General features: G+C 41.3%; 1 protein-coding gene across 1 annotated transcript in view; it reads right to left on the bottom strand.

The window, feature by feature from the left end:
- ANK3 (ankyrin 3) overlaps positions 1–15,970 on the bottom strand; it is a 342,898-nt gene that overhangs the window by 177,793 nt on the left and 149,135 nt on the right. Inside the window, exon 8 of the mRNA XM_082424963.1 lies at positions 9,236–9,334. Within this exon, the coding sequence (XP_082281089.1) occupies positions 9,236–9,334 (99 nt within the window). The remainder of the gene's footprint in view (positions 1–9,235; positions 9,335–15,970) is intronic.

Below are 15,970 nucleotides of genomic sequence, written 5' to 3'. Positions count from 1 at the left end.
ATACCATCAGAGTTTGTGTTTATTTTGATCATACACTACTTTAGGAATATTCCTTCTATATAGATGAGAGAATTCTTGAATTTTCAGTAAACAGAAACTGAATAACTGATTATAAAATATAATTTTAAATATGTAAAGTTGCTTTTTATACAGTTCTTAGAAGATGTTACATGGGGAAAAAAACAATTCAAATTAAGATTCCCAATTTAAAAAAAAAACCAGTAATGACATTTATTGTATCTGTCCTTTAAGGAAGGAGGGTAACTGGAAGATGTTTATAGTTGATAACTGTAGAGTGCTTGTGCGCCTAATAGATATAGAGTTATTTAAAAGAAATAGGATGTGAACATTACCAACATACATCCAGGGAAAACAGGAGAAAGAGTAGATTACTTTCTGAGCACCAGCACTTGGAACCATATAGCAGTTTACTAAAATAATAACTGTCCTGAGGCTGCTTTGTAGATTCTTCAAGAGAGCCAGGCTTCAGTGGCACACGAAAGTTACCCAATTCTTTCAGGTCTCTAATCTGGTAAAGCAAATGAGGGTTCCAACATGGTGTAAAATCATTAGGAAAGAGAGAAAGAGAAGAAAAAAGATGCTTCTGTCATGTTCTCAGAACTCTTTGCAACTCTCAAAAACATTCTTTCCTTCAAAGAGATTTTCATGTTTGGAAGCTAAGAGAATTTCATGATTACTTGTTTGTTCTTTTTTTTTTTTTATTAAGACTTTATTTTTCTTCGAGCAATTTAAGTTTTACATCAAAATTTGGCGACGGTGCCCTTGTCCTTCTGTGAATCCAAATAAATACTTTCAATTAACTTTTAATATTTATGATATAAAAATAAAAAATGAATATATTTTTGAATGACATAAAGAAATATTTTCAAATTAGTCTTGACTAATGGAGAAACCCAGAGTCTTCTGCATTATTTCAAATGCTCTTGTCAACATGTCTATGTTAGAACTCCAAGGAGCAAGTATTGTATTAGAATTTTCTCTTTGACAGAGATTATTTTATGACTATGAAATATTTAATATTTTCTTTAAGGATTTATTTTTAACCAAGGCAATCACACTCTGCAAATACAATAAAAGCAAAACTCAATACCAATATTTATTTTTCCTTCATATTTAACCTGAGAAATATAACCAGTTGCACTTCTGGGAAAAGATAAGCTAAAACTACAGGACATCTAAGTGACTCCTGACACCTTCCCAGAATAGTAAAGATTTAACAACTGACAGATTTGAGATACTCTGAAAACACTTTATCTACCTATGCACACATACCTTTATTCTTATAAAACCATTGGATGCCATTAACTTCAGGGAGCAAAATTACATGATCACAGGACCAATATAAAGTCAAATAAAGTAAGACCTTTTGGCAAGTGTAACATTAAAAAGTGTGTCTTATTTATATACTCAGCAAATACTTATTAAACATCTAGTATGTGCCAGGAAGTGTGCTAAGTGCTAGAGATATTAAGATGGACGTGTGCTGCTGAATGTCAGGGTGTAGCTTTGGATGTAATATTGTAGTAATGGGGTTATATGGGGATGTGGGCAGTGGCACCTTGTTAGAAAGGCTGGAAGTTGGAAGAGGAATGGTTAGAGCAGCATTCTGGGAATCAGAGTATTATTATTAGGAACTCTACCTGGAACTCCTGAATGTTCTCTGAAGCACAAAATAAAAGCACAGCTCCCTTTATTATTGGATGGAGAAGAGTCAGTGAAAGGAGATGGAGAACTCAGATGTTGTCACAAAGTCTTAACCTGGTTCTAATTTAGGGTCCATATTGAGCCTCTGATTTGGCTGTGAATTGATGCAAAGGCGAATAAAAATGACAAGAGACCACCCATTGCAAAGTATCTTCCTTCAAAAAGGATACAAATACACATGCTAGCTTTGCAGAGAGAGTTAAATTGAAAGAAATAGCAGCTACTGTAAGTAGTCATTCTTAGCAAAGCATTTCTATAAAGAAACAAATTAGCATGCTGCATATAGACCAGATTGAAGCATTTACCTTGACATGTGTATATATCTTGGCACATCTGCCACCGCTATTACCTCATAAATTATATTGTTGTTGTTATGGTGAAAATATGAAAGCTCTGCTCTCACAGCAATGTTCGGGTGTACAACACAGTATCATTAAGGGTACAATACAGTAGTGTTAACTACAGTCACTATGATGTACCTTAGATCCTTGAACTTATTCATCTTATAACTGATATTCTGTATCGTCTGATCAGCATTTCCCTATTTCCCCCATCTCTCAGCCCCTGGCAACCATGCCATTCTCTGTTCTATGAGTTCAATGTTTTCAGATTCCACATCTAAGTGATATCACATAGTAGCTGTCCTTCTCTGTCTGACTTATTTCACTCAGCATAACGCTCTCAAGGCCCATCCATGTTGTTGCAAGTGGCAGGATTTCCTTTTATTTTTAAGGTTGAGTAACATTCCATATATATTGACCATTGACGTCACTGATGGATACTTAGGTTGTTTCCATGTCTTGGCAATTGTGAATAATGTCGCAATGAACATGGGAGTGCAGGTATCTCTTCAAGATAGTGATTTCATTTCCTCTGGATATATACCCAAAAGTGGGATTGCTGACCTTTATTGAAATGTTCCAAAATACCTTTTGGAAATGCAGTTTAAATGCTATATTGAAGCTTTATCAGTTAATCAGTAAAGCTCTAGTGTTTTTTTTGTCCCATAAAACCAGTGGGTGTTTTAATAATTTAAAAAAATCCTCCAATTCCTATATTTCAGGGGCACCACCTTCTTTGTCTAGTCTCCTCCCCTGCTGACTCCCAATAACTCCCCAGATTTGAGGGTGGTGTCATCAATCTAATTTACTGATTAAGTCATCAGTGATTCTCTCTCTTCTTCTGGGACCCTCATGATGGGTAGATTGTTTTCACTTAATAGTGTCCTGTAAGTCCTGTAGGTTTTCTTCATTCCTTTTTTAAAAAAATATTTATTTATTTATTTATTTAGGCTGTGCCAGGTCTTAGTTGTGGCATGTGGGATCTTCATTGCAGCATGTGGGATCTTTAGTTGTGGCATGCAGACTCTTTAGTTGCAGCATGCAAACTCTTAGTTGTGGCATGCAGGGTCTAGTTCCCCAAACAGGGATCGAACCCAGGTGCCCTGCATTGGGAGTGTGGAGTCTTACCCACTGGCCCACCAGGGAAGTCCCTTCTTCATTCCTTTTTATTCCTTTTTCTTTTGTTCTTCTGATTGGATAGTTTCAGATGTTCTTTCTTCTACTTGGTCCACTCTGCTGTTGAAGCTCTCTACTGAATTCTTCATTTCAGTCACTGTAATCTTTAGCTCCAAAATTTGTTAGGTTGTTTTTTTATGTTTTCTATCTCTGTATCGAACTTCTCATTTTGTTCTTGTATTTTTCCCCTCATTTTGTTAAATTGTTTAACTGTGTTTTCTTGTAGCTCTCTGAGCATCTTAAGAACAGTTATTTTGAATCCTTTGTTGGGCAATTCTTATATCTCCATTTCTCCATTTCTTTCAGTTGCTGAAAGCTTACTGGGTTCCTTTGGTGGTGCCATGTTACCCTGATCCTTTATGATCCTTGCAGCCGTGCACCGATGTGGTGCATTTAAAGAAGCAGTCACCTCTTCCAGACTTCATGGGTTGACTTTGGTATGGAAAGACCTTCATCTGCAGGTGGGAGCATGCTCTGACCTTGGGTCTACTGGTGCAGGGTGCTAAACGCAGGATTGGGCGGTGGGGGTGATGTCTCATCCGCTCAGGCCACTGGGGTCCACAGCATTGACCATAGTGACTGCAAGGGCTGTTGGAGACCTCAGTGGCACCAGAGGTCCACTGGCTTGGGATCTGCGCAGGCACTGGTGGCTGGAATTGGTGGTGTGTACAGACTCGGTTGCAGGGGCCAACTGCAGGTGCCTATGTAGTGCCAAGTGCTCGTTTAAGACATACACATAGAGATGCGGGCAAGGGCCAGCTGCAAGGGTCTGGGCTAACTGCAGGCCCACTGGCAACCGTGGGGGCCCTAGGCTGTCAGCATTCATTACTGTGGCTGCAAGATCACACCACGGGTGCACTGCAGTGGAGGCTGGTATCGGGAGTCAGGCTGGAGGCATGCAGGTACACAGCTGGAGGGGCCCATTGTAGGTGAGCCTGGTGGTGCAGGCCAGTAACAGGAGATAGGGCCAGGTCTGGTCCAGAAGAGCCACGGGGGTCCTGGCTATTGGTGTGCACTCCTGTGGCTTCAGGGTCTCCCCAGGGGAGTGCCTGGCAGTGGAGGCATGAGGGTCTGGTCGGAAGCATGCAGGTGCACAGCTGGGGGGTTAGCGGCACATGTGCGGAGTGGTGGAGGCCAGTGACAAGAGCCAGAGCCAAATTCAGGTCCACAAGCAGCCGCGAGGGCCTTGGTAGTTGGCCTGCCCTTCCGTGGCTGCAGGATCTTGCCACGGGTGTGCTTACAGCAGTAGAAGCCTGTGATGAGGGTCAGGCCGGCAGTGTGCAAGGGCACAGCTGGAGGGGCCAGCCCCAAGCACACGCACAGAAGTGAGGGTCACCCACGGGGGTCTAGGCTGGCGTCTTGTACTTGTGTGGCTGCAGAGGCCTGGGCTGGCGGCTGGTGGGGATCCTGGGCCCCAGGGGGCCAGTGGGAGGTAAAGAGCAGGGAGGGACTCAGGGGGCTGGTGTCTGCGAATGTGAGCATCTGTGGGGCAAAAACCAGTGACATCTGCAGGGGGTCTGCGGCCGCCGTGCTGGCCATCAGTTACTTCGGTGGCAATAGGTGCTGGGGTCTGCAGAGCAGGTCACAGGGAACCACAATCACTTCTGCGGCGTGGCTCATGCTCGTAGCCCTTGCTCTTTTTCCTTGTTCCTCCCCATCTCTATTCATCTCAGCTTTGCCAGTCTCTGGGTGGGGTGAAACCCAAGTGGGTCCTTTGCTCAGTGCCCCAAAAGGCTGGGGAAGCTGGCGGCTCACCCCACTCTCCCTTTCTTGGTGAGGGGAACTCCTTCTAGTCGGGGAGGTTCACTCTTGGCCCTGAGCAGTGCTGGCCTGGGCAACGGGATGACGCAGGCAAAATGAAGCCCTTCTTCCTTCCCTTTTTGTGCAGTAGTCTCAGGTTCTTTGCTCCACTGTGTTGCTGGAGTTTCTTAAGTGGACTCCTGAGCTCTCTTTGATCGTGGATCACTGTCTAATTGTTGATCTTCCTGGGTGATGGGGGCTGGGGTCTCCTACTTCGCCATCTTGGTCACATCACCCCAACATATATCACCATCTTGACTTTCACTATAATTATTCTTAAAGTTACAGCATCCAGTACCCCAGCAGCTGGGAGAGCTTGGGAAATCACTGGGAACAACCCACTGTCTGTACTGAGATGGAAACTAAGACTCAGGAAGATCTACTTTCCTCAGGTCATGATCTCACTTGCTAGTCACACTTAAGACTAGAGGTCAGGCACTAGGGTAAAAAAAAAAAAAAATTCACTCTCATCCTGCTTTTCCAGCTGGTCAGATCTTGCTCAGATCCTACTTAAATTACTCTGACCACAATTCAAGATTATTTCGCTGACTGAAAGGGCACTAAGAAGAGTCTGCTTTTAAACTGAATCCTTTATTAGGTCGGTAAGGCGTGCACAGGGAACAGAGCAAGCCAACGAGGTCCCTTAGAGTGTGCTGGCCCCTGAGGTGAAACCCAGGTTCGTTTTCCTGTCTCTAAACCCAAGGGGACTGGTGTGCAGCAGGTCAGACTGTTGATGCAACAAGGTAGCTACAGAAGTAGGAAGTACCTGGCAGGAAGTAGATGGGTGGATAACAATATTTATTTTCTAAAGAGCTACTGGACTGAGTCATTAGAACTTGTATTTATAAAAAAATTTGCTTTCCATTTTGAGGCTTGTCCCCAGGGCTTTCTGACATTTTATGGCTCTCCCCCTTTCACCCACACACCCAGTCACCACTCAGTCATTTCAGCGAGAGAGGAGGGAAGCTCTGATGGGGAGAACACAAAATAGTTGACATATTTGGGGTATGTACTGTGCTTTCCTCCATAGGGTCTGCCAGGAATTCAGTCTGTGCCCGAGTGACACCCCGCACCCCCTGCAGGACAACAATAGAAGAATGACAGGCTTCTCTGTTCTTGGTTTTCCAAGTCTCCTTCACATCCACATGGCACTCGTATAACACAGAAGAAAAGTAACGCCACGTTGAAAATGAATGCACGGTAAAAAGAAGTCTACATCTTGTTTAAAATAAGACAGCCTTTCAGAACAGGGAGGCAAAAGGGCATAGAAGCTAAGTGTATACTGAATTCGCCTGTGTCCAGTATTCCGTATGTCTGATGCTTTTATCCAGAAGTGTTTGTATGTTTTCATCCTGGCCCTCCCCTGTGACACCACGTGCCCCTTTAAGGTGGGACCTGAGTCTCCTATACCCTGCCCTCCTCCCACTGTACCAAATACAGCAAGTAAGTGTTTGATAAATGATGCAAAAATGACTGACAAGCAATTTTGCTGTTCTGGTGATTGATGATTGTATCAAAAGAGGGAGAAATAAGGTCATTTCTAATCCACACACTCAGTTAAACCCCAGCTGGATATTCAGGTATAGCTCTTCAAGCTTCTCTTTTTGCCTTGGCTCCAGTACCCCTCTTTGCTCTTCACAAAAATTCTCCCAATTCACAAGTGACTTGTTAGCTCTATTGGTAACCAAGTGGCATAAGCAACGATTCTCTAACTTTCATTGTTACAACTACTTTAAGCAGCCTGTACTCAGTGGAAGACCCCTGCCATTTAAAACAATAGTTCTAGCATACTGGTGATGGTTTCTTAGCAAATAATACCAAGACAATGCAATGAGACCTCTCTTCCATTTACTTCCCCAGTCAGACAGTCTTGCAGGGGGTCAACCTTCAACTTCCTTCATTCCTCCTCTCCAGGAACCTTGTTTCTTTTACGTTACATACATGGTTTTCAGGTTTAATAGTTACCAAGAAAAAGAAGTCCGGGTCTCCTGCTCAATACTCATGGCTGGGCTGTCTTTGGGTCAGAGCACACAGCAGACAAACTACCCATCGGCTTCACGAGGGTAGGGGAAGTGTCTTGTCGTCTTGCTCTGTTAATCAGCTATGTCTGGCCCACAGTGGGCACTCAATCACCATTTACGGATTGAGGGAATACATGCAGGGAATAATAAAGTAGTGAATCCAGGAACTACGGGAATCAAGTTCAGGTTACTGGGCCGGTTTTAGAAACATGGAGATCAGGATTCTTGGAAACAGGAACCAGAGGATTGTGGGAGATACAATTACAGGACAGGGAAAACTCTCCAAAACCCTTAGAGGGGAGGATGTTTATGAGACCACATTTTGCTCTTACATGAAATGCTGAAAAAGAAAATCCCTGGTTAGAAGTTTAATGTTAACTGGAGCTCTGAGTTATACAGGCACGCCTCATTTTATTGTTCTTCGCTTTATTGCTCTTTGCAGATATTGCTTTTTTTTTTACAAATTGAAGGTTGGTGGCAACCCTGCATCAGGCAAGACTATCGGCACCATTTTTCCAACAGCCTTTGCTCACTTTGCGTCTCTGTGTCACATTTGGGTAATTCTCGCAACATTTCAAACTTTTTCATTATTGTTATGTTTGTTATGGTGATCTCTGGTCAGTGATTTTTATGTTACTATTGCAAAAAGATTATGACTTGCTAAAGGCTCATATAATGGTTAGCATTTTTAAGCAGTAAAGTATTTTTAAAATTTAAAGTATGTATATTTTAAAAGAGGTAATGCTATTACACACTTAATAGACTATATTATAAACATAACTTTTATATAAACTGGGAAACAAAAAAATTCCTGTGACTCACATAGTTTCAATATTCGCTTTATTGCAGTGGTCTAGAACCGAACCTGCAATATCTCTGCGGTGTGCCTCTACTAGTAATGGCTGAGATTATTTCTGGTCTACTTTATGCCAACACAGTTTACAAACAATAGCTTGATCGCTGCAACAACCCTTCAAGGTGGCCATTGATTGTATTTTCAGATAGAGAAATTACATGCAGAAGGTTACATCGCCGACCTTAGTCAACCACCTAAGCTCACCATCTGGGATTCCAACCTGATTCTAAGTTTCACTTCTTTCCCCTCCCCACACAGTGCATCACACAGAACAAGCAACATGTCAAACACCTGGCTAGACTGATCTGTGTTTAAAAAAAAATTTTTTTTAATTGTGGTAAAAAAAAAACACTGTAAAATTTACTTTCTTAACCACTTTAAGTGTACAGTTTAGTGGTGTTAACCGTATTCACACTGTTGTGTAACATCTCTAGAACTTTTATCTTGCAATATTGACACTCTATCCCATTAAACAACAACTCCCTATTTCCCTGTCCCCCAAGCCTCAGGCAACCACCATTCTACTTCTGTTTCTATGACTGTCTACTCTTGATACCTCCTGTAAGTGGGATCATACAGTATTTGTTCTTTTGTGTCTGGCTTCTGTCACTTAGCTTAATGTCCTCAAGACTCATTCGTGTTGTGGGATGTGACAGGATTTTCTTATAAGGCTGAATGATATTCCACTGTATGTACACGGCACATTTTCTTTATCCATTTATCTGTCGACGGATATTTGGGTTGCTTCCACCTCTTGGCTATGGTGAATAATGCTTCAGTGAACCTGGTTGTGCAAATATGGCTTCAAGATACTGCTTTCAATTCTTTGGGGGTATATACCCCAAAGTAGAATTGCTGGATCATATGCTAGTTCTATTTTTACTTTTTTGAGGAACCTCCTTACTGTTTTCCATAGTGGCTGCACCATTTTACATTCCCACCAGCAATGTGCAAAGGGGGACAGATTTGTTTTAAAATAGAATAACTGTCAGTCTTAATATCAAACTGGCCCAACAGCTCTGCCTGCAATATCAAGTAGTGATTAACTTCTTAAAAATCTAACTCAACTAAAACTCTGGACTTAGGTCTTAGTTTCTATAATTAAAGCCAGGTACTATTTAAACGTGTATTAAAGATTTATAAATATAGATCCTTATCCCATTTTAAGAAGAATCAACTTAGCAGTCATTTTTTTAAGTGACTACAACAAAGGAAATAAAGATAAAGCCAGGGCTGAACCAGCAACAAAAGTATTAGGAGAAGTATTCCTGCTTCCTGAAAATAAGCGTAAGCATGTACATAAGTTGCACTCTTACCCTTGTTTTGGCATCAATTTTAGCTCCTCGATCAAGCAATAGTTTTACCATATTGGCGTTTCCTCGTTTTGATGCAACGTGTAAAGGAGTGATGTCATTCTGTGGAAGAACAGAAAAAAAAAGTACAGTGTTATCTTGAGTCTAACCAAAACATTGCTTCCTAAACCTTCCCCAACACATCCTCACACTTTTCTTACCTTTTTAAAAAATATCTATTGTGAACAGAATACTTCCCAACATCTCTATCTGACGGTAATTTTACTCAGAAGGAGACCTCAAAAAGGGATGAATTTTAAGGGACACACTCTGTGGGGTAGGGTCCAAGTTTATTTCATTTGATTGACATTACTGATGGATGAGATGGTGAATAGTTTTTGTTCTAACACCCTGCACATTTAAGTCAACATGTTTTCCTGTTAATGTGTGTGATGCATACTGGCTACTGAATGGTTGACTAAGTGGCTGATTAGTCAGCTGAGACTTCCTGAAAGGAGTGTCATGTTACTCAGAGCCTGCTCTGTGTCATCTGAGTACAAGTTGTCAAGGAAAGACAAGAGGAACTCAAACTGGGAAGTCTGTCAGTGCCCTACACGGTCACAGGGCTTCCCATGCACGGTGGGCTAAAAAGTGTTCACAGGCATTTATTAGCAATCTCACAGAAAAATGACTATGTTGTTTTTTGTTTTTTTTTTTTAAACTACCGTTGAGGAATAGACATATTGTCAGGACAATCTGACATTCCAATCAAGATCCCCTGGATACCATAGTCCTTTCCTCCACTCATCTGACAGGTGCTGTGATTATTTCCAGACTGTCAAGGAAATATGTGCACATAGTGAAAACATTCTCTATTTTGGCTCCTTCTTCTTGTGTAGCAACAATATGGGTTTAAGGTCTGCAGTTCACAAAAGTCAATTACACGATAAATGAACGAGGCTCATAAGGGGTTACATTCTTGTCATGTGATGGCAGATACAATATAATAGCTACCAGGTATTGATTCATTTCCTGTGAATTATGCTGCACTGCGTTAAACTCTTTACTATCTCATTTAGTTTTCATAATCCTCACAATGTCACATACAATCTGAATCACAATGACCATTTTACAGATTAGAAACAGCTGGCAAAACCAGGATTCAAATTAAAATATGACTCTTAAATTTATGCTTTTGAAAAAACGCTTTAAAATGAAAATTTTCAAACAGACACAAAGTTTGAGAGAAAGTCATAATGAGCTTCATGTACTCATCACTCTGGTTGAATAATTGTCAAACTTTTGCCAATATTATTTCTTCTATACTCCCTGCTATATTTTTCTGCCTGAAGGAGTTTAAGAGGAGAAAGAAAATCCTAGGCATCATATTATTTCACCCCCAATTACTGCAACTTAATTATCTCTAACAGATAAGGATATTTGTAAACAAATAATAACAATATCATTAATTTTATCTAAGTAAAAATAATTCTTTCAAAAAGCCAAGATCTGTCAATGTTTACATTCTCCCATTATCCCCAATTATCTCAGTACAGTGGTTCAGATTAGAAGATCCACAACTTGCATTAGGTTGAAATGTCCCTTAAATCTCTTTTAAAATCTCCAGAGATGCCCTATTCCACCTTCTTTTTTCCATGCCCACATATTTATTGAAAAAACTGGGGAATTTATTGTGTAGTTGCATCCTCATGGAGAGTTGTTTAACACATTCTTTTGTATTTTCTATAAGCTTTTCTAGTTAAATGCTTTTAGTCATTATATGTTCTCCCATGTGAACAACTCTTTACCTCATTATTCTCAGGTGCTAAAGTATAAATCAGTTCCACAATAACTAGTTCGTTAAGTCAAAGAAGGAGAAAGAGATCTGAGTAAAACAGATATGCTTTAGTCATGCTGGTGGGGAGTGGACAGGACTAGTATCATTGCTCTAGACCAAGTGGTAGGCATACTTTTTCTGCAAAGGGCCAGATATCAAGTATTTCTGGTTTTGCAGGCCATACCATCATTGCAATTTGTCAGTGCTGCCTTTGTGGTGATAAAGCAGCCCCACGTGATATGCACAGAAACAGGAGTGTCTGTGTTCCAATAAAACTTTATTTACAAAAACAGCTGGTGGGCTGGATTTGGCCTGTGGGCAGTAGTTGGTTGATCTCTGCTCTAGACCTATCAGCTTGTGGCTGACGGTTTCAACGGTGTGTAACAGGTGACAAAAGAGGAATTAAAACTATAGAGGCTGTGCATTGTATATGCTTTGGCCCTCTTTGGGGTGGATGATTTTGGGTATGAATGAAAGCTGGCAGAAAGAAACTTTCTGACGGTCTTGCTTGTCTCTGTTGTCTGAGTGCAAGTATGTAAATGAGCCAAGCAGCACTATGGATGAATTCTAGGCCTCAGACAGCAGATAGAGCATCAGATTAGGTCTACAGGAAACACAGTCCAACAGGAGAGCTTACCGAGCTCAGAGTGGGATATGACACAAAGACCTTATCACTCCCCAGCGTGAGTCAGGGCTGACATGCTATTTCCCTTTAAAGATGTGCCCTTGCCTGGTGGAGAAGGACTTAATTAACCTTAATCACAAGTACGCTAATTTTAGTGAGAGGAAGAGCTCTGTTTCTAATTTTGCTCTCTTCCATATTCATGGACTCTATCTTACGGTGATGTGTACGTGTCAAAAGGGTGCCTTGAAATTCAAACTCCCACATTTTTCTACACTGCTCTGACCCCTCCTAGAGTAATACTTTCTATTTCTATAGCACTTAATAAGTGTTGTAAATTACTTATGTAATTTCATTTTATCTTCACAACAATCTACTGAAGTAAGATACATATCATTAATCCCATTTGATAAGTCAACTAAGGGATAGAACTGATCATAATCTGTATATTAAGAGACAACTAATTAGAGGCAGAATCAGCATCAGAATTAAGTTTTCTAGATCCTCAGGGTGGGGTGTGTGTGTGTGGTATTTCTAGTCAGGGATCATAAAGGCTTTGCCTAAAGACTATGCTTCCATCTCTGTCAAATGGAGCTTCTGAGTGAAACACATACTTTTGTATTCCTGAATCAGGTAGTGACTGCTTCTGTCAATTAGGAACAAGTCAAAATCAAAGTGCGACCTTGGGACCAGTCCACAGGACATTTCTATTTAGATTCCTCAGTTAACCAATAAAAATCTTTTATGCTCTACTAGGCACCAGGTCCACGGCTGCATTTCCATTATACAAGCGATTCCACAAAATTATGGAATCCCAACACATCAAAAGAGTCCAATGATGTTAAAGACAAAAAGGTTTGTTTAGGAGGACCTCATTAGTTGCTTGGGAAACGTAAATGTGTGCCTGCTTTCTGGGATGCAGTTTGGCAGTATATATGAGGAACCTTCAAATCTACAACTGAGACAGGAGATAGATGGGCCCCCGGCTGCGCAGCTGGAGTTTGTCCCCTGTGGATAGATACTCCGAGATGAACACAATGCAGGAGGGAGGAGAGCCTGAGCCATGGCCAGATAAAAGAGACCACATATTCCTCACTCTCGAGGTCAAGGAGACCTTCCCAGCTACACACGTGCAGAAAGCCTCCTGGGGGGCCAAAAAGGGAGGGCGCACATCATAGTAGGTGATGTCAACCTTCCCACAGGCCTCTGGGCTACAACCCATCTTGGCTAAGAGACGCACGTGCACACACAGGGGAGGACCCCGAGTTAAACCCAATACAGACTCAGAGCCAGGCAAAGCAAGATGATTGGCCAGAGGAAACCCGGCAGAAATGCCCCATAAAAGTGATACAAACTACCACAAAGGCTCGACTCTCTCTCTGAGTCTGTCCGTGTGTGTCTCTTCACATGTCCTCTTTTTCCTCCTAATAACCAACTGACTTGTTTCACTACTTTCCGTCTCTTTGTGGAAACTCCTTTCTACACAGCTGACGGGCCAGGGCCTTGTCACTGGCTACTGGCCCTCGTGATCTAGCGGCGAGGATTCAGCGCTCTCACTGCCGCGGCCTGACTTCAATCTCTGGCCAGACTGAAGTCCAGCTTCAAGCCGCTGCAGGCTGAGGCCACCCGAGATCACAACCACGTATACAAGGCAGAGGTTGGCTGCCGTGGTAGAAAGGGCAGGAGTGCCGAGACAGACCCAGATCTGAGGCCTAGGCACGCTCCCTAAGACTGAAGCGGATCCAGAATGAAAGACCCCTCAGCCCCAGCCTAACGTAACAAGCAGCTGTGGCCGGCTCCTGAGGTCGGGCAGGAGCTTGGTGAGATAGAGACCCTGTGCTACAGGGATGCAGGCAGAGCTGAGCGGGGGGAGCGCACCAAGCAAGGAAAATCTCTGACGGCTGGCCCTCACCCTCAGCGTAAGGTGGTGCAGCCCCGTCTAGAGGAGCGTGAAACCTGTGGTGCAAACAAAATGTAAACTCAGCTCAACTCTGGACTCAACCGGCTCGGGCTTCCACATTTACAGCCTGACAGGAGAACACACATGCCGTTTCCAAGCAGGGATACTATTTTTCTCAGTGTCTGCATTCTATCAAGTAGAACAGGTGAACTACATGCTACAAAAGTTAGGGAGTTTTGGTCAAATGGAAACACGTGATAAGAAAACCACACTATCAGAAATGAAGCATTCGCAACCTAAATGCCTGTCAACAGAGGAATGGATAAAGAAGATGTGGTACATATATACAATGGAATATTACTCAGCCATAAAAAATGAAATAATGCATTTGCAGCAACATGGATGGACCTAGAGATTATCATACTAAGTGAAGTCAGACAAAGACAAGTATCATATGATATCAGTTATACATGGAATTAAAAAAATTGATACAAATGAACTTACTTACAAAACAGAAACAAACTCACAGACATAGAAAACAAACTTATGATTACCAAAGGGGCAAGGTTGGGGGAAGGGATAAATTAGGAGTTTGGGATTAACATATATACACTACTAAATATAAAATAGATAATCAACAAGGACCTATTGCATAGCACAGGGAAGTCTACTCAGTATTCTGTAATAACCTATATAAGAAAAGAATCTGAAAAAGTGTGAATATATATATATGTACAACTGAATCACTTTGCTGTACACCTGAAACTAACACAATATTGTCAATCAACTATACTCCAAAATAAAATAAAAATTAAATTAAAAAAATAAAGTAAAAGTAAAAAAAAAAAAAGAAATGAAGCATTCCTTTGATGGGCTCAGCAGTAGACTTCACACAGCTGAGGAGAGAATCAGTGAACTGAAAGATACACCAAGTATGAATGATCCAAACTGAAACACAAAGAAAAAAAAAAAAGAATGGAAAGAAAGAACAGAGCACCCAAGAGCTGTGGGATGATATAAAACAGCCGATTGGAGATGCATAAGGAAAAGAGAAAATAGGGCAGAAGAAATATTTGAAGAGATCATGGTAGGGAATTATCTCAAAATAGTGAAATATATCAAACCACACCTCTATGGACTTATATTCTCATCTGTATAATGGACATAATACCTCCAGTGCCTCCATCACAGGACTGCCAAGGGGAGAGATGAGATTAATTCATGTGAAAAAGAGAAAGGAAACTCACAGGTCTTCCATATCTCTTATCTCATTTAACCCACGCAACAACCCTAATAAGGGGTACTATCTATTTTTTTTCTTTGTGTTACAGATGAGGAGAGTAAAACTCAAACAAATCAAAATAACTTGTCAAAAGTCACAAAGCTGCCATAAATTTGACTCCAAAGTTCATGGTTCCTTTGCTAGACTAGACCATGCTGCCTCTGCATTTCTAAGTAGTGCAAACATATAAACAATTCTTCCTATTAGAGCATTTCTGGAGTACCTCACAGTGTACTGAGAGATAGAGTGTATTGTGGTCAGGTCCTGCAGGAGTCGAGAGCTAATATTCTAGAGGCAGACTGCTTAGGTTCAAATCCCAGGCCTGTTCCACACCAGCTGCATAAACTTAGGCAAGTTTATTTAATTTCTCTGTATCTGCAAAATTAGGCTAATGATAATATCTATACTACAGAATCGTCATGAGCATTAAATTAGTTAATTAGCACACAGTCTTAAGAATGGTGCTTGGCATCTAGCAAACAACACAAATATCACTTATTTCTATTCTTTATTGTTTACCATATAGACATTTAAAATGGATGAAGTGACTGCATCTCACAATGACATTATGAAATAGTTTGGGTAGAAAAGACATGCAGATCTGAAGTAATTGGTGAACTCTAAGAAGGTGCTAAAGTCAGCAGTTCTCAGGATGGAGGCTAAGGTGTTATAGAAGTGTGGGCTTAGCACAGCTAAGTCTGTGAAACCTCAGAAGGCCCGTGGCTGAGAGAACATGATCGATTCATGTGGTACATAACATGATATGTGACAGAACGTGATGAAAACACGTGGGTGCCATACTTTGAAAAACAGGGACCTGGAAGAAACAGCTACCTCTGCTGGGAAATGGTGGAATTGCTGGCCTATTTCTTCCCTCTCAATTCTCACTGAAAAACCAGCCAGGTTCCCTTCTGAGATAATCAACAAAGCAAGATCACTTTTGTAACTCCCCAAAGTGAACTCAGTGCCATATGCTACTGTACTGTGATAAATAGCAGACTTTTCATTCCATTTAAGTATATAAAGGGCAGTTGATTACTGATCTGTTCCAATCCCTCATCTTTCTTTTTCTTAAAAAATGTCAGGGGTGGTTATCATTAAGTGAAAGAGTAAGTGGA

The sequence above is a fragment of the Balaenoptera physalus genome (assembly GCF_965194825.1).
Source record: "Balaenoptera physalus genome assembly, chromosome: 14".
Lineage (NCBI taxonomy): Eukaryota > Metazoa > Chordata > Mammalia > Artiodactyla > Balaenopteridae > Balaenoptera > Balaenoptera physalus.
The sequence above is the reverse complement of the archived record's forward strand: the minus strand, read 5'-3'. Positions and strand labels throughout refer to the sequence as shown.